Below are 18,876 nucleotides of genomic sequence, written 5' to 3'. Positions count from 1 at the left end.
GGTCTGTCTTTATTCTAATACCATGCTGTTTTAATGACTATTTGTAATACAATTAAAGTTCGGGAAAGTGATGCTTCCCATCTTCTTTGTTCTAAGGGTTGCTTTAGCTATTCATGGGTGTTTATTGTTCCAAATGAATTTCAGGAGTGTTTGATCCACTTCTTTGAAGAAGGCGATGGATATTCTTAGAGGAATTGCATTAAATCTGTGCAATGCTTTGGGGGGTATTGCAATTTTAATTATGTTAATCTTCCCAATCCATGAACAGGGTTCGTGTCTTCATTCCATTTCATTTCCTTGTGTCCTCTTTTATTTCTTAAAGCAGTGCTTTGTAGTTTTCTTTGTATAGGTCCTGCACCTCTTTAGTTAAGTTGAAAAGCACCTTGGGTGCTTTGGATATCTTTTAGCTATACTCTTCAGGCATGCAGGGATTGGTTGTGTGTACTCTTCAGATCTTGGAGTTTCTCTGCAATGACTGTTGATTCTTCCTGGAGATATTTTTCCTTGGTCTCTAAGATTCCAATGATTCTTATATTGTTTCTCTTGAGCATATCAAGGACTTCTATTTTCATCTTCACATTCTTTGAGAATATTTTACATTTTTACAGTTACCTGATCATTTGTTTTAAGGCTCTTTTCCAATCTCCTGCTGTATGGAGTTGTTATACATCTCATCTTCCAGCTCACTGATTTTGTCCTCAGCAGCTATTACTCTGTTGGAGTCTTTCCAGTAAGGTTTTCATTTCACCTACTAAGTTTTTCAGTCCTGTATTTTTAGTTTGGAGTTTTTTCAATTTTATTTTCATAATCTCTTGATTCTTATTTGTAGTTCATTCAGCTCATTCTCTATTTTCTTTGAGTTCTATGAGGATCCTCCATATTGCTTCTCTAAATTACTTATCTGAGAGGATAAATAAGTGGTTGGCACTTTTTAGGTCATCAGAGCTGCTATCTTTATTCTCTGCCTAATGGAGGCCTGCATTGTTTCCCCATTGTCACACTAGTAGTGTGGTGTTTTCTACGTGTTGTGCTGGGGTTCATTGACTAGGAGATGTGCACAGCCATGAAGTGAAGTGATCATGGAAACTTTCCATCTAATGTATTTCTTTTTACTTGTACTTTTTATTTCTCTCATTGCAGTGACATTTTTCCTCCTAAACTGTCCATTACTCAGCACATACATTATTTGGTAGAGGTAGAGTCAGAAACTGGTAAGTTTCTAAAGAAGCCTCTGTGGTTACAGAATTCAGATTTCTTACTTTAGACTGAAGCTCAAAGAGAAACCAGGATTTGCTTCTGCTTCATGGCAAGTTAAGGGAAAAAACCAAGGTCTGACTGTCCCAAGGCCTTGCTTCCTTGCAACCTCTGTTACTCACCCACACTATAGGGCCTACCTCCAATGACAGCAGCCTCTCTGGTTTTGCATTTCATCTTATCTTTTTCTTTCTTTGTTAAGGCCATGTTTTATTTGATAATTAATGAACAAAAGGCAATGTAATTTATTTTCAAGTTTTTCTTGAAATTTTGTGCTCATAAAAATCATAAGTTTGAAAGATTGTTAGTTAAATCACTGAAACTTTAAATATATCTTACACAATCTTGTTTGTACAAAATAAGTTAAATATAAACAAAGCAATCATGATAATTTTATGTAAATCTATTATGTGATTGACAGTAATATATAGAAGTTTCTCAGTTCAGTTATTTGTGAACAGATAAGTAACAGAGTGAATTACCATATTTGCCGGCATATAAGACGACTTTTGAAACGAAAAAAAAGTCAACCAAAATCGGGAGTCGTCCCGAAAAAAAAAAAAAGTCTCGATATGCTGCTAAACTCATCTGGATATTGCCACAAAATGAATTTTCCAACTCGATCCTGCACCAATCACTGCAAGACTGCTCGGACCACCTCTCGAATTCGGCCAAGCCAAGCAGGGTTTTGATGCATGCAAATTAGACAATGTTCTGTACCCAAATCTTCAGAGAGGAAGTCTATTACAATATAACCTTCGAACCTTTGCTTGTTGTGATTGGCTCGCTGTGGTACATACAGTTGCAGCACAGGAACGTTCTGTCTTATACAGCGAATATAGTTCTAAACCTATGTTTTAACTGTAAAGTTAGGGGGTCGTCTTATACGCCGGCAAATACAGTACTATCTATTGGCAAAGGGCCCTAAAAAGCTTACTTCTGCTCTAATCTTTTAAATAGTTAAATGTTTCATAATTTGAAATCAACTAAATGCACTCCTTTACAGTTTTCTGGATCTTATTTGGGATTATTTGGAATTACTGGGGAGTATTGTTTAGCTACTTGAATTTAATAGTGGAAAGGAACTTCTTGTTTTTTATTCAATTTATCATCTAGGTATGAATAAAGGAATTGATTTTTACCTCATTTTCCAAGCACATTAAAGCATACACACACACACACACACACACACACACACACACACACACATATGAGTGTATTCAAATAAAAAGGATTATATAAATATATATTTGTTGTTTTGCTTTGAGACCATACCTGGTGATGCTCAGGAGTTACTCCTGGTGGTGCTCGCCAAACCATATGGTATATGGGGATCTAACCCAGGTTGACCATGTGCATGGCAAATGCATACAAGCTGTATTATCACTCCAGCCCCCCAGGGATATATTATTTTTAAGTAAAAAAAGAACTTTTCTTCCATTAAGATGGAGTTACATAGTTATTTTCAGTATCATTTTCCTGCATGTACTTTTCTATTTAAATACAATATGGGGCCGGAGGGATAGCACAGCGGTAGGGCATTTGCCTTGCAAGTGGCCGACCCAGGACCAAAGGTAGTTCGAATCCCAGCATCCCATATGGTCCCCAGTGCCTGCCAGGAACTATTTCTGAGCAGAGAGCCAGGAATAACTCCTTGAGTGCTGCTGGGTGTGACCCAAAAACAAAAAAACAAACAAAGAAACAAAAAAAGGCAATATATGCATCAAGTGCTTTTAGTTATTTAAAATTTGGTTACTTAGATTTATTGCTTGGAAGAAGTTACTCCTTTCTTATTTTATTTTATTGGTTTTTATTTTATTTTATTGGTTTTTGGGTCACACCCAGCAGCGCTCAGGGGTTACTACTGGCTCTACAGCTCAGAAATCGCTCCTGGCAGGCTTTGGGGACCATATGGATGCCAGGATTCGAACCACCATCCTTCTGAATGCAAGGCAAACTCCTTACCTTCATGCTATCTCTCCGGCCCCTCTTAGTTCATTTTAATAGATATACTATCGCCTTTAGAAATATAAATTTGCTCGGTCAGGAGATAGCTCAGAGATGGGGCAGTTGCCTTGCATGCAGCCGACCCAGAAGGGACCCAGTGTGATTTCTAGCATCTCATATGATCCCCCAGCATGCTAGGGGCAATTTCTGAGTGCAGAGCCAGGAGTAACCCCTGAGTTCCACTGGGTATGGCCCCAAAACCAAGCAACCAATCAATCAAGTTTAAAAATATGGAAATTTGCATCCATTTAAAGTAAATCAGTATATTTTATTTATTTTCTTATTTTGATTTTTGGGCCAGATCCCACAGGGCTCAGTTTATTGCTGGATCTGTGATCAGGGAACACTACTGGTGGGGATCAGAAGACTACATATGGGTCTGGGGATCAAACTTGGGTTGACCATATGCAAGGCAAGCACCCACCTCCCTATACTGTCTCTCCAGCCCAATGTATCTTTTATTGAAATCACAAAAATTGATAAAAAAAAAAAACTATCCTGGTGGGATTTTGTGTTTTGTTTTGTAGGACCTTTAACCTAAAGGAAGCTTTGAATTCAATTGGTGTTCAGATGTGTGCTGAGGTTAATAAGACCCTAGCAGAGAGAGGCTTGCCCACTTTAGACACTGAAATCCAGACTAATCTTGTGGGCCAGTTTTCAAGTATTGAAGAGGAAGGCAATGCGATCTGGTCATTGATTGGTGAGTCTCCATTTTTATTGTTTTTTGTTTGTTTGTTTGTTTGAATTCTAAGTTTAGCTTACTGGTTTTGATTAATGTTATGTGGCAGCCAAATTTTAGTCCAAAAGACAACCTAAGTTCTTTTAGAGAATAAATACTGAAAATAGTATTTTCAAATCTTTGGGATCTATACATCATATATGTTACAATGTAGTGGGAAGAATGGGTTAGTTTCAGAACCTCTATTTTACTGTCAGCCAATGTGTTTTTCTACTTTTTTTTCTGAGTCCCTCAGGTGGTTTCTCCACAGCCTAATCCATGTGGCAGTGGAATGCAGGTGATCATGGCCACATTGGCCCCTTAATAGCTCCTAGTTTCAACCTTGCATCCAGAAAAGAGTCCATTTGTATTAGAAATTGCTAAGGCACTTGCATGACCTAAATAGAGTAGCCTGTATCTGGACTTCTCCAGAACCTTCTCTATTTGGTGGGCCCCAAAGGAAAAGACCAAACAGGCTGCGGTCTTGGTCACATGCCACCAGGGCCCCCATTCACTTGTCAGGATGGGGTACCTCTGCTCTGCTGCTCTACCAAATGGGCCTATTGATGGAAGCACTGGATACAGAGGCCATTGAATTGATAACATTACAGGATCACATTCCAAATTCAGAGAAGAATCTTACCAAAACTGTTTTATTTCCTTTTTTAAGTACAAAAATATTTTAATATGGACAAAGGTCTATTTAAAATAATTATATAGAAACATGTGCCTCCAGAGTTGGCCTGTGTACATGCATGTGCCTGAGATGCACCCAGAATCTCACATGCCAAACAAGGACACTCCTGCTGAGTCACACCTTTAAACCCAACTTTTTTTTTTAATATGGTAGTATCACTACCCTTTGTCTCATCTTTTTTTGTATCTATCCCCTTTATTGTAAAATTGGGTCACATCTATGCTCACTTCCTTGAGAATTACAACAACAGTTGTAATTCTGGAAAGCCCACAGCTCTATAGATACAGAGATGATTTATTTCCAATGCTAATTGGACTTTTCCAATTTACAGGCATTTGTGCTTGGCTACTCTGCCTCTACATCAAATATACCATAAGGAACCTATATAATACTCAACACTGTTTTTTACCCATCTCACAAGCTAGTTCCAACCCAGAATTTCTGTTAATCAACATTACAGGCATCATTATCATTTTAGGTTTCTCTTCCAGCCTTTTCTGTCTGTCATGTTCCTTCCCAATCATCCATTAACTAACCCTGTTAGCTCACTCTCCCAACTGTGCTCTTTACTCAGTGACCACTGCTACATTAAGTCAAGGTACCTGTTACCATACACCTGAACTGTTGCATTAGTTTCCAAGTCTTTTGATCCCTAATCTCTGCCTGCCAAAATCTGGTGTTCAAAAATGTCTCATGAATGGAACTCTATTAACTAGAATACACTAAAATTATCTGACTGACCTGATAGTTAGTTTCAACTCTTTTCCAACTTCAACTCCAGCATTCTATTGCTCACCCCAATCTTTGCCAAGTCACTTTACAATACCCTCCCTGTGAGTAGCGTATACCCCTAATGTAAATGTTGACCTTGACTCTGTTACTTGCTTTGGCTGAGAGACTAGTGATCATATGATGAACAGTTGCTCATGTGACTTGTCCTCTCTGCGATCTTCCATCAGAAGAACAGGACACCAGAAATTCATTTGAACATCAATATTAGTTTACATTTACTGCAGTGTAGTAAACCCCAATCCCAGGTGCTTTATGACACCAGAACTATTTCCCCTTGATTTTGAGTTCTGGAATCAACTAGGGCAGCTCTTTCATGGATTGTGCATTAGACTTGGGTCACATGTGTGTCTTGAGTATTGACTATAGAACTTGGCTTTCTTGGGCTGGAAGTTGGGTGTGTGCATACAGCTGACCCAAATTCAATCTCTGACACCATGGATAGTCCATTGAGCCTACCAGAAGTGATTCCTGAGCTCAGAGCCAGTAGTCAGCCCTGAGCACTGCCTGGTGTGACCCTAAAACAAACAAAGAAAAATTCCAAGAAATTCTTACTCACTTGAATCTTCTGCTTATTGTTAAGGAAGCTAGAGCAACTGGGTGCCCCTTGGGCCTTTATTCTAGGTAAGAAAAGTACTTGAAATGTCAGCAGGAATGTGGGGGAGATGCACCATTTGGAAAATGCCTCTAAATTCTGGTAGATAAGCCTTTTTTCACCCAGCTTTTCTCAGTCCAACGTTTTATGTTCATTTGCCAGCATTTGAAGCTCTTTAAATTGAACGTATTTTTAAACCTCTTTTATTAAAGTATTATTGCCTAGCAACTCAAATGACTCACTTGTGCTTCTCCTCCTATCCTGGCATACATTTGGCAGGGACTAGTTTGGCTTTTTGTAAAATGGACAAACGCTTCTGTCAACATCTTGGTCTAACATCTGACTGTACACAGAACTACTTGTCAGCCTAATAACAGTCTTAACAAATCTCATTCTTTAGAAAACCTTTAGGAAAGTGTTTGGACTATATATCTGTGATGAAAATAAATCTGATAGGCTCCTGAGAGACAGGCAGCCCCTAGAAGGAAATTTAGTACATAGTTGACTTAATTTCCTGCTTGCAGAGGAGTTGGAATAAATCAAGCACATTGATACTCTAAAGTCACAATTATTTTGTTTTGTTGGGGGGGGCATACCCAGTGGTGCTCAGGGTTACTTCTGCTTTTGTGCTCAGAAATCACTCCTGGAAGGCTCAGGGAACCATATGGAATGCCAGGGATTGAATCTGGGTCAAAGCAAACACCCTACCTGTTGTGCTTTCCTTCTGGCCCCTAAAGTCACAATTTTCATCCTCTGCTTTCTGTAACCGTCTGCCTTTTGCTGTTTCTCTTTGAGATGCTACTTATTTATAAATGATTTATAGGTTCCCACTGTGCTTTGGCCCCTTAAAATCATAATTCAAAAACAACTGTGCTTTTAAGCCAATCTTTTCAAATGTATATCAAAATCAGGTATATATTATAGAGTGTGGCTCTAAAATTTGCTTCTAACTTTATGTATTTTTCAAAAAGTAATTTTGAATTGTACAAATCACACATAATGTAAGTAATTTACAATTGCAGACAAATGATGTATTTTTCCCCAGCCTAAATTGTCTTTGTCTTCTCAAGCTCCCACTGTTCTCTAGTTTATACTGTCTTCAGTTTGCTGATGATCCATCTTTCTATTCCATTCTTGCTTGAATTTATTCTGCATATATGAGTGTGCCTGACACTTGCTGGACCAGTTATATGCATATTTTTTTATTTTGTGTGTGTGTGTGTGTGTGTGTGTGTGTGTGTGTGTGTGTGTGTGTGTGTGTAACTGCCTCTGCTCCTGTCCTTTACTGGGAGAGAATTTCGGCCAGCAGCTTTCTCTCAACCAGGACAGAAGGCAAAAGGCAACTACAAATAATTCGCGAGTGTTAAGCTCTTTTGTGAACACCTAAAAAATTAAGCTGCAGAAGTTAGTAAAACGCTCAGGGTGACGTATGCCAGTCAAGAGGTTTATTGAGGGGGAGAGCAGGGTTTTTATGCCCTGCTCCAGTGGGAGGAGTAGTAACATAGGATTGAAACATAAACCAATCAGATTTGTACAAGTACAACAATTTTAACCAATGGGAGCACATTTTGATGGCGGGAAGGATAAGAAGGAACCTGGCAGGATGAGGGGAGGGGAAGCAAATTTTTAAACAAATAGCTAATTGATATTTACGCAAATACAATTTTTTGTTTAGCCTATTTTCCATTTAGATCTTTCTTTTGTGCAAGCAATAAGGATCACAGTTTAAACCTTACAAAAACCTATCTATAACTACATGCTTGAGAGCAGTTACAAAAACAGGTTCCATGGAAAGGTTAAGGAATCTGGTTAAGCCAGATTCTTTGTGCTGAGCTAAATTTATTTGCAGAGTTTTCTGTTGGTTCGGGGCTATGCAAACTTTATGGCTTAGATCAGGCAGGCGGTGGAAAATTCATTCAGAGTTCCTTTGATATGTGGGGTGCTCGGTCTCCCACATGTGTGTGTGTGTTGGGGCCACACCTGTTGATTCTCAGGTCTTTTTTTCTGGCTATGCACTCAGAAATCACTCCATATGGCTTGGGAAACCATATGGGATGCTGGGGGGGTCAAATTGTGGTTCATCCTAGGCTATCACTTGCAAGCCTGATGCCTTACAGCTTGCGCCACCGCTCCGAACCAAGATATATACATATATATTCTTTTTAAAAAGAACCCTCAGCCTCAGAGGGCTCACCTTCTAGGAAGAGAAATTTACTCTCTAGTGAGAATAATGTGATGTGATAGTTTGACAGTTGTTGAGAGATGGTAGGAGATGACAACTATTTTAAAATGGTCGAATGCATTGAAGCAGTGAGGCAGAAAGAGTGGAGAAGATAGTGAGAATGCTGATTGGGCAGTTTCTTCCTCAGGGCCTCTACCTTGCAGGCCAAGTGTGAGAGTGATCATATAAGAACTTTTTTATGAATGCCAGGTATTAAACATGCGGTCTCATATATGCAGGCTACATGCTCTAACCCAGAGCGACATCCATAGCCCTCAGTGCTCTTTTTTTTTCTTTTGGTTTTTGAGTCACACTTGACTGTGCCTAGGGGTTACTCCTGGCTCTGCACTCAGAAATTGCACATGGTAGGCTCAGGAGACCATATGGGATGCTGGGATTTGAATCACCATTCATCCGTCTTGGATCAGCTCCATGCAAGGCAAAAACCCTAACACTGTGCTATCTCTCTGGCCCAGAGTCCTCTTTTTTAAATGATGTCAGGACAGTGAATATAAATTTGACTGTCTTGGGAAAATGTGTATCTGGTCAATCTAGTCACATTATGTTCCCAAGTTTGCCAGCTCTTTATATTTTTCAGTAATATTCAAAAATCGTAATTTCTTCTTCTGTTTTCTTTCCTTCCTTCCTTCCTTTTCTTTCCTTTCCTTTCCTTTCCTTTCCTTTCCCTTCCTTTCCTTCCCTTCCTTCCCTTCCTTCCCTCCTTCTTCCCTTCTTTCTTTCTTCCCTTCTTTCTTTCTTTCTTTCTTTCTTTCTTTCTTTCTTTCTTTCTTTCTTTCTTTCTTTCTTTCTTTCTTTCTTTCTTTCTTTCTTTCTTTCTTTCTTTCTTTCTCTTTCTTTCTTTCTTTCTTTCTTTCTTTCTTTCTTTCTTTCTTTCTTTCTTTCTTTCTTTCTTTCTTTCTTTCTTTCTTTCTTTCTTTCTTTCTTTCTTTCTTTCTTTCTTTCTTTCTTCCCTTCTTCCCTTCTTTCTTCCCTTCTTCCCTTCTTTCTTCTTCCCTTCTTCCTTCCTTCCTTCCTTCCTTCCTTCCTTCCTTCCTTCCTTCCTTCCTTCCTTCCTTCCTTCCTTCCTTCCTTCCTTCCTTCCTTCCTTCCTTCCTTCCTTCCTTCCTTCCTTCCTTCCTTCCTTCCTTCCTTTCTTTCTTTCTTTTTTTCCGGTTTTTGGTCACACCTGGCAGTGCTCAGGAGCTACTCCTGGCTCTACACTCAGAAATCTCTCCTGGCAGGCTCAGGGGACCATCTGGGATGCCAGGATTCGAACCACTGACCTTCTGTATGCAAGGCAAATGCTTTACCTCCATGCTATCTCTCTAGCCCCAGAAATTGTAATTTCTATGTGAAATTTCTGGCTTTTAACTGGCTTTCCTTTTTTTCGAACCACTGCATGTGCCAGATTAACAGTGCAAGTTTAAAAATCGAGATTTATCATATATGACTAAAATTATGGATCTTAAGTAATGATATTTTATAAAAGAACTCTATCCCATTTTCAAAATGCTCCTGATTTTAAAATCAGTTAGCTCAGACAGTAACTCCATAGAAAAAACATCCACAGCAATATATTACAACAACAACAACAGCCATGTATTTCTCACAAAACTGGGAGCAGGTAGGTGGTTCTTTTTTGTTTTTCTGGACTCCCATATGCAGTTGTATTTCCTAGCTATGCTGATCTTGGCTAGTTTCTCAGATGTTTGGGAGTTGTGCACATATTAATCTACAAAGGCATCAGGAAAATCGTATCACAATGTGACTTATCTTTGGTGCAGGCTGGTCCACATGGTGTAGTGGGTATGTACAGAAGATGTGATCTTGATTCTTGAAACCTTGATTTAGAACTAGCACCCCAGCACTTGTGTTGCAGTCTGTCTTGGCCAAAGTAAATCATATGGCCAAACCTAGTTTAAGGAATGGGGCTTTCAAAAAGCTGCAAAGAGCATGATATAGGGAGGATGAAGTATCGGGGTTATCGTACTTCATCTATTAACATTACTGTGCTCATTTAAAACAATTATGCTTTGATAGTGGAGGGCAGGTAATGATATCTCCTTTCCCCCTCCAGATAAACGGATCCAACTGTACATGAAAAACTTACTTTACCTGCCAAGTTCTCAAAAGTCCCTGCCACCGGTGCCCGGAGGCCTTGCCATCATCCAGCATGAACTGGAAGCGATAGGCTCTCAATATGCAAACATTGTGAATTTCAACAAGCAAGTGTATGGACCGTTCTATGCAAATATACTTCGCAAGCTGCTCTTTGGGGAAGAAGTCCCTGGGCAGGTAGATGCTTCATCACCTGCAAACTAAACTTGAACTGACCCTTGCTGAGAGATTGGAAATTCAGCATTTCAGTTCCCAGATGCTCCCATTGGAGGTGGTAGAGGTACAGGTGTGGCACATTTGGAGTCCTGTCTGAGGCAATGTGTGAGCCCCAGTTTGTGTCATACAGTAAGGTTAGTGTTGTGGAAGACAACACATCAAAGAGAATATTTACGCGGCACTTCCAAGTTAAAAAAAAAAAGGTGTAGTGAACAGAAAGCATTTTTTAGAAAGCAATTTTTATTTCATTATATTACCTATATAATACTTGTAAATGTTCTATCATTTCTATCTTGCTTAGCCATACAATCCGTAGAAATTACATTTTCTCACTTGTTACTATCAAATCTAAATTTTTTTTAATTTTAGTATAATTTCACTGAAAGAGTTAAAAGTTGAAAGAATAACCAAGTGATGGTCTGAATAAATTGTGTGAAGTGAGCATAATTTTGTTTAAAATATGGAATTAATTTTCATTGTGTAATGGGAACTAAGTGCAGGATGGGTTTACTCATAAGAAGGGAAGTTAGCAGTAAAATGAAGACCCCCTAGAAACCTCTTTTCTAGGTGAAGTTTACATCTGTAAAAGAAACACTTGAACTTGAATTTTCTGCAGCCCTTTAAGTTAGCAAAGGCTTCCCATGGTGATTCAATTCTTAGCCTGCTGTGGCCAAGATGACTCTTGAGTGTTGTCAGCCTTTGTCTGTCTTGAACCATAGATCCTCCTTTATGAAGCTGGCAACAGTTTCACTGAAACTGCAGAGAAATCTGCTTGTTCCGGGATGACATACTTTTGAAATTAAAGATAGGGCTACAGTTTGCACAGAGTTTTGTATAAAAATCATCTTTTCATTTTTTTTTTTTTTTTTGGTTTTTGGGCCACACCCGTTTGACGCTCAGGGGTTACTCCTGGCTATGTGCTCAGAAATCACCCCTGGCAAGGGGGGACCATATGGGACGCCGGGGGATTGAACCGCGGTCCTTCCTTGGCTAGCGCTTGCAAGGCAGACACCTTACCTCCAGCGCCACCTACCCGGCCCCATCTTTTCATTTTTCTAAAGACTTATTATTGTTTAATAAACAGTGAATAAGGAGTCAGTGACTCCTATGTTCCCCACCTCTAATTCTGCCCATTGTGATGCTACTGAACTATTTTATTTAGTTCCAGAAAATGACTATGAATAAAATACAATCTATATTTGGAAGGACTCTGTCAAAATTTGAAGAAACTCTAAATCAATATTTTTAAATGAATAATAATAAAATATCCATCCTATCTATGGAAGTGGAATTCTATTCATGTAAGTGGGCTCCACCTGTCCTGTCCAAAGCTATAAGTGGAATTTTATTGCTGATCACATCTTGGATCTTAGATCCATCCTGCACCCTCCCAGCATGCATTCATACACATACTTTGTATTTCTATTTTGCACATATCTTTCACGCTTAGAAACTACAAGCTGCTTCTGATTTTTGTTTCTAGTTTTCTGTTTAGTTGGAGTTTTCAAGTATATTTACTCTGGAGGGAGTAAATATGTGTTGGGAGGGAATGAAGAGAAAAGTATTATGCTGCATGCTTTTTTTGTTGATTTCTAAGGCAAACAATAGAATTCATAGGAAGATGAGGTGGCATATTTTTGATCATCAAATTGGAGTCCAAATGGTTTTTTTATATACTCTGTGGTACTATAGTTGCCAGCAGGGAAATAGTACAAACACCATTTTTTATGCATTAGAAATGATGGGCATTTCTCTTTTCTTTATTTTTGGTCCTGATTGAGATAAAGAATAAGTGAAACAGGAGAATAAGGACACATGAAGTCTTTTGCCCTGGCGAAAGAAGGCTTGCTGGGCACTACAGTGTCCTCTGTTCGTGTTTCACATACATGCTCTTACACAGAACTTAGGAGAAGCAAGAGAAATGGGCATGGTTGACCCAAGCAAAAAGGAATTTATTGGGCAGAGACTCAAGCCTTTGTAGGTTCTATTCTGAAGGTCAGGCTGGGCTTCTGGAATGGAAGCCAGGACTTCTAATGGCTGGTCTGGTGCTGTGCTTCAGAGATGGCACCTCCAAAGTCCTCTACTCTGCATGACAAGGCCCCGCTACCACCATTTTTTTTGGAAGAATCGAGGTCCTGGATCTGGAATGAAGGGATAGTTCTGCCTGTTCTGCCTCTAAGGAGAAAAAAAGTCAACGAATTTTTCAGAAGTAGAGTAAAAGTAGCTGGACCTTGAGACTGGAGCTGGAATTTTCTTCCACTGTTCACTCAAGCTGGGCTTGGAATTTCACTGATCCACTTTCCCACCCTGCTTGCCCTCTTACAGAAGGGAATAAGAAAACACATTCAAAATGGCTAGCAGATTCTGAAAGTGTAAAGTAGCCAGAACTCATTTTAATCACTATAACTTATTAGCTCCAAATCTTTCAAGCTTCAAGAGGTTTTAGTATTGTGAGATGTGATGGGCAATTGCTTACGTACATGAGAAAAAAGGCCATATTGCTTCAACACTGTAGGTCATTATAGCCCCATATGTCTTAAGGGTATGCAGAAGGCTATCGTTCTTGAACTTGATGTCAGCTCAAAGGATAAAACCCAGCATGTTCTAATTTCAACAAGCATTTAATTATGACTTTTTTTTTCCCATGACACAAACTAGACTTTTAGAAAGGATACTTGGACTATCCACTCATGCCCTTATTTTCTTTGTTTGAAAAGGAGTCTTGTATTTTCATTTCTAAGCTATGAGCTTTTTTCCAGATTTGAAAAAAGACTTAGGAAAGGGACTTATGTCTCACTGTAAGACTTCATGAATAAAAAAAAAATTAAAAAAAAAGACTTCATGAATAAGAAATGTGAGACTGAATACTTGACCCTTAATGTCACCATCCTTGGAGTAGGGAAGTGAACACTCTGGTGATAGAATGCTGTACCCTTCAATCCTGCAAGTTACTGCTGTAAATCAGAGTGCTTAAAATTAAAAATTTAATAAAACGATCACCATCATCTTCTTCAACACTTCTACAGAGTACTTGCATGCTGCCTGTCCAGGAGAACTGAGTCCAAATCCAGGCACATGATCACTCAGTCATGTGCTCCCCTACCCCCACACCTGGGGGTTTGACTACAGAGCTCTGCTTATATGATAGGAATTAAGTTGAGCACTTTGTTTTGGGGCCATACCAAACAGTGATCATGAAGTACTTTGGCTCTGTGCTAAAGGATCACTCCTGGCAGGCCTACTAAAAAAGCATCTATCCCTTTGAAGCTATAAAATCTTTAATACAAATTAATTTGAATCTTGGTAACATATTTCTTGCATTTCTTATCCAGTGTTAGGGGTGTGTGTGTGTGTGGGTATGTAAAGAAAGGAAGAAGGAGAAACAGAAAGAAGAAAGAGAAAGAAAGAGATAAAGAAAGATAGAGAAAAAGAGAGATATGTTAAGGATTGAACCCAAGACCTCACACATGCAAGGCAGGTACTCTGCTACAAAGCTATATTCCTGGCTCTCATACCTTCAGACATCAGCACAATTGTGGAAGAAGATACAGGTATTGAAATTAAATGTAATAGCTGAGATGGATGTCTATAGCCCACATCTAGGTTCTTTATATCCAGAGGAGGAGATGGAAAATATGTTTGTACAAATGTTCATAATATATTAAGATAAACATATATAAAAATTTTTATTTAAAAAATTTCAGTGTAAAGCTTTAGACCACTCAAATTGTCACAAATCTTGATAACATGTCAAGACAATCAACCAGTTCTCAAATCTTAGGCAATCCTTTAATCATTTAAGGCACCCTCTGCCTCTTTTTATTCAATGAGATTTTTTCCTATTCATTTGTATGAGCTTACTTTACTTAAAAATATTTTTTCTTTGGTTTTTGGGTCACACCCAGAAGTGCTCAGGGGTTACTTCTGGCTCTATGCTCAGAAATTGCCCCTGGCAGGCACAGGGGAACATCTGGGAAGCTGGGATTTGAACCATAGTCTTTCTGCATGAAAGGCAAACGCCTTACCTCCATGCTATCTCTCCGGCCCTATTTAAAAATATTTTTAATTTTTATTTAAAAATATTCTGTAGGCTGGAGAGAAAGTATGGTCTACAGGGGGTTACCTTGCTCTTGATCAACCCAGAGCCAACTCTTGGCATCCCATATAGTCTCTGGAGAGCCTGCCAGGAGTAATCCTTGAGTGTAGAGCCAGGACTAAGTCCTGAGCCCGCCAGGTGTAAAATAAAATTCCAAATCCCTCAATAGCCATAAAAAATATCTTTTGGCCTACTGGCCAGGCCCATCACCCTCGAAACCCAAACTCCACTTCTATCATCAGGCCCAGTTTCATAGCTCTTGAACTGTGGCATTCCACCACACCCTTGCAGATAGATCCCAAATGTTAGACAAATTAGTCAACTGACTAATAACTCCCAGGACTTTTTGGAATTGAGGTGGGCAGATTCCCTTCCCTTCCAGCCAGGCCCGTTAGCTTCCACACCCAAACTCAACCATTTCAAAATGCCCAGATAAGCTTAGCCTACAATTGTAGGCTTTATGTATTTCACCTAAACCCCAAAAATTATTGCGAAGATCTAAAAGTTTGTTAATGACAGGAAAGAAATGATTATTACCATGAGACCTAAATACAAAAATTAAATAAAATATATTTTAGATACCAGAGTTGAAAACTTATTTATGTAAATGAGTAGGCATATTTTAAATGATTTTAATTACATATGTTAAAATCATAGCAATCAATCACAAATTGACTTGCTGATTTATTTTTTGACAATTTCACTTGCCACTCCTTCCTATTTTCTTGGAGAAAGCATTATGAAATAAATCTGGGGGTGGGAGGGAAATGGGACATTTGGAGGAAAAGTCACACAAAAAATTGTACTTTCATAATTTCTGAATTTGTATTGGAAACATTGAAAGCCTGAAATAACTGTACTATGGATAACTTTGTAATTCATGTTTTAAATAAATTTAAAATGTTTGTTGTTTATTTTTGTCCCGCAAATTTAAGTGCTCAGGGATCACTCCTTATGGGCCTCAGGGGAATCTTAAGAGTGCAGGAGGGTCGAAAACCTGGTCAACTGTTTGCAAAGCAAGCATTCTCTCCATCGTACTCTCTCTCCAATCCCATGAGTTCACTATTTTATTTTGGTTTGGGGCCACATCCCTTGGCACTCAAAGGATCCTCCTTGGTTCTAGTCAGAAATCGCTAGGCAGGCTTAGGGGGAACATATGGGATGCCCGGGTCATCCATGCGCACCCACTGTACTAGTGTCCCCCCGCCCCCCAAGAATTCACTGTAAATTAAGAACACAGGGTCCAGAGAGATTGCATGGAGGTAAGGAGTTTGCATTGCATGCAGGACAGCGGTTCGAATCCCGGCATCCCATATGGTCCCCCGAGCCTGCCAGGAGCAATTTCTGAGTGTAGGGCCAGGAGTAACCCCTGAGTGCTGCCGGGTGTGACCCCCCCCCAAAAAAATAACACAAAGCTTAATTATAGTCCGGTTAAGCCCAACTCCGTGATTAGATTCCTCTTCATTGATCATTTGATCATTTTATAATCCATCAAGTGTATGAACGATTCATTATTTTAAACCAATCCTGTTACTAGGCATTTGGAGAGCCGTTTCTGAAAACCATCCCAATTACGAACATGTTTGTAATCACTGTGCTTAAATAATTTTTGTGGGGGGGGGGGGAGCCCACACCCTGCGGCGCTCAGGGGTTACTCCTGGCTCTGCACTCAGAAATCGCTCCTGCCAGGCTCGGGGAACCATATGGGATGCGGGAGATCGAACCAGGTCTGTCCTGGCTCCGCAGTAGGCAATCCAAACGCCCTACCGCTTTGCTATCACTCCAGGCCCAAATTATTTGTTTTAAACTTTATTGTTTGATTGGTTAGTTTTGGAGCCACACCCAGCGATGCTTAGGGGTTAATCTAATTCTGGCTCTGCGCTCAGAAATCGCCCCTGGCAAACTGGGGGATCAAATGGGAAGCCGGGAATCGAACCTAGGTCCTTCCCGGGTCGGGTTGTAAACAAGGCAAACGCGCTACCGCTGTGCTATCTCCCCGAAATTATCTCTGGCCCCGAACTGGCACTGAATTCACTGATTGGGCTTTAAGGAATTCCAGGGCGAGACTTCCGAGCGACGCTAGGGGGCGCGGTTTCCCAGCTCCGCCTCGGTACATCCGGGTTCCACCGCAGGTTGGGACCCTGGCAGGAGGCGGAACCTTTCTGTCGTGGCTTCAGCTTCACCTGCGCAGTGGGGACCTATTGGGCCTCTGCGCACAGTTTTCCACCGGAGCAGCGGCTTGCTCGGTGTAGCGAAGGTGGGCGTTAGGGCCGACTGTTGCTTTGTCTTTTTTCCGTCGTGGTGAAGAGCATGGACGTGCTGGCGGAGGAGTTTGGGAACCTCACTCCGGAGCAGCTAGCAGCACCCATCCCGACTGTGGAGGTGAGGACCACGCTCTCTCAGGGCGGAAGGGGTTGTGGGACGGGTTCCCGGGCAGCGTGGCGTTGCCGCTGACGCTCTGCCCGGGCTGGAGGCGGACCGGGGCCTCTGCGCATGCTCAGGACTCCGCGCATGTCCAGAACTCCGCGCCTCGCACGCTCAGGACTTTGCGCATGCTCAGAACTGTATACGTCCCCTGCTGTGAGCTGATGGGAAGACAGTGCTCGAGACAGTTGTCTCCCGGGCCGGCCATGAGCTATTCCTTAGCAAGCTCTGGGCTAGGATCTTTTCTAGTGTTGCTACTTATAAGGACATTTGGTCCTTGGCGCCCTTTCTCGGGGGCTTATGTATTTCTTTCTGACTCCTAGTAGACAGCCTGAGACCTCTCAGTGGTGAAACCAATAGCTAGAATCCTAGGCTAATCTCTTTGAATGTGGAGTGCAAGTTTGGAGCAGGAGTATTTAAGCACCTTGAAATAATAACCAAAAATTTTGCCAGGAGTTGGAGAGGGGTTAGTGGAAAGCATGCATTTAGACCTGAGGGATCGCATATGGGACCCCCCCAGCATCCCTCCCCACAGAGTTGGGAGGCCCCCTCCACCCTCACTGGTACCCACCAGTTGCACCCTCTCAACTACAGCGCCCCAACAGTCTTGCCTATGTGTTTGCTTTCATCCGGTTCTCAGAAGTTAAGCATCACTTCCCTCCAACATCCCCATGAGAAACTGTTTGTGAAATTGAATCTTAGCATGATTTTGCATTCTGGAACGTCCATACACTTGCGATCACATCTCAAGGAGGAAGAGAGCTGAAAGGATAATCCCGGGAGGGATCCCGGTAGAGGGAACAGGAAACCTGGACTGAATCGGTTGGGTTTGAGGGCCTGGAGTTAATCTAGCAGGCAAAGGGAGAGATCACAATAGAAGTTGGGTGAGGAATGTGTAGGGGTCCTGATGGTGCAAAGGTGGTGGTGAGCATCTTGAAGGGGCTTGGCTGTCCTTAAAGAGTTTTCAGCAGGAGAATTACCAGTGTGTAATGAAGTCACTTAATGAAGTGTACAGTTGATCAGCTCTTTGGAGTCAGTTGGAATTTCTGCAATTGTTGATCATGACGTGGCAATTGAGATTTAAACCAGAAAAGTTCCTATGAAGGGTCTTTAGTTTGTGTCATTCTCTAAACATTACATACAGGGACCAGAGACTTAAACAAGTAAGGTGCTTGCCTTGTACCCATCATCCCATGTGGTCTCTAGAGACTGCTTGGAGTAATTCCTGAGTTGCAGTCAGTAGTGAATTCTAAGCATTGCAGGGTGTGGTCTGTTGTATATGTAAATATTTTAGGGGATTACTATGTTACTCACCCTAAACTGATTGGTGATTGTGCCCTACCCTAGGGTGTGACCTGGCATTCTGCCCCCACCCTAGGGTAGTACCTGATTCTGCTTCCACCATTGGTTGGTATCTGATCCCACCATTGCGTGGTACCTGATTCTGGTGGATAAAAACAAGAGTCAGTGGAAGGCCAGGGCTTTTGGGCTGGAACTGAAGCTGAGTCTTTGGACTTCAGTTTTGTCCTCCGAATAAAGCGAGTATTTCCACGAGCCTGACTGTCTGCGAGCTGTTTACCCGTTTCACCTCAGAACCGTGGGCTAGACAGGGTGGCAGACGCGTGCTCCGAGCTGGAAGAAAAAGGCCTCATCCTCCATCCTACCATCAGTCAACCTTTTCAGGGGCTGGCTTGCTACAGTGGTCTAACTCCACCTCTCCCCCTCAATACACACAACATGC

General features: G+C 41.0%; 2 protein-coding genes across 2 annotated transcripts in view; both read left to right on the top strand.

Annotated features, from left to right (window-relative positions):
• Nucleotides 1-11,062, top strand: part of TCP11L2 (t-complex 11 like 2) — a 40,256-nt gene extending 29,194 nt beyond the window's left edge. Inside the window, exons 9-10 of the mRNA XM_049783146.1 lie at nucleotides 3,789-3,961; nucleotides 10,359-11,062. Coding sequence (XP_049639103.1) covers nucleotides 3,789-3,961; nucleotides 10,359-10,603 — 418 coding nt within the window. The 3' untranslated portion in view covers nucleotides 10,604-11,062. The remainder of the gene's footprint in view (nucleotides 1-3,788; nucleotides 3,962-10,358) is intronic.
• Nucleotides 11,063-16,917: 5,855 nt separating this feature from the next.
• POLR3B (RNA polymerase III subunit B) overlaps nucleotides 16,918-18,876 on the top strand; it is a 132,660-nt gene continuing 130,701 nt past the window's right edge. The window contains exon 1 of the mRNA XM_049783144.1: nucleotides 16,918-17,093. Within this exon, the coding sequence (XP_049639101.1) occupies nucleotides 17,022-17,093 (72 nt within the window). The 5' untranslated portion in view covers nucleotides 16,918-17,021. The remainder of the gene's footprint in view (nucleotides 17,094-18,876) is intronic.

The sequence above is a fragment of the Suncus etruscus genome, chromosome 11 (genome assembly GCF_024139225.1).
Source record: "Suncus etruscus isolate mSunEtr1 chromosome 11, mSunEtr1.pri.cur, whole genome shotgun sequence".
NCBI lineage: Eukaryota > Metazoa > Chordata > Mammalia > Eulipotyphla > Soricidae > Suncus > Suncus etruscus.
This window is presented reverse-complemented; position numbering and strand designations above follow the sequence as displayed.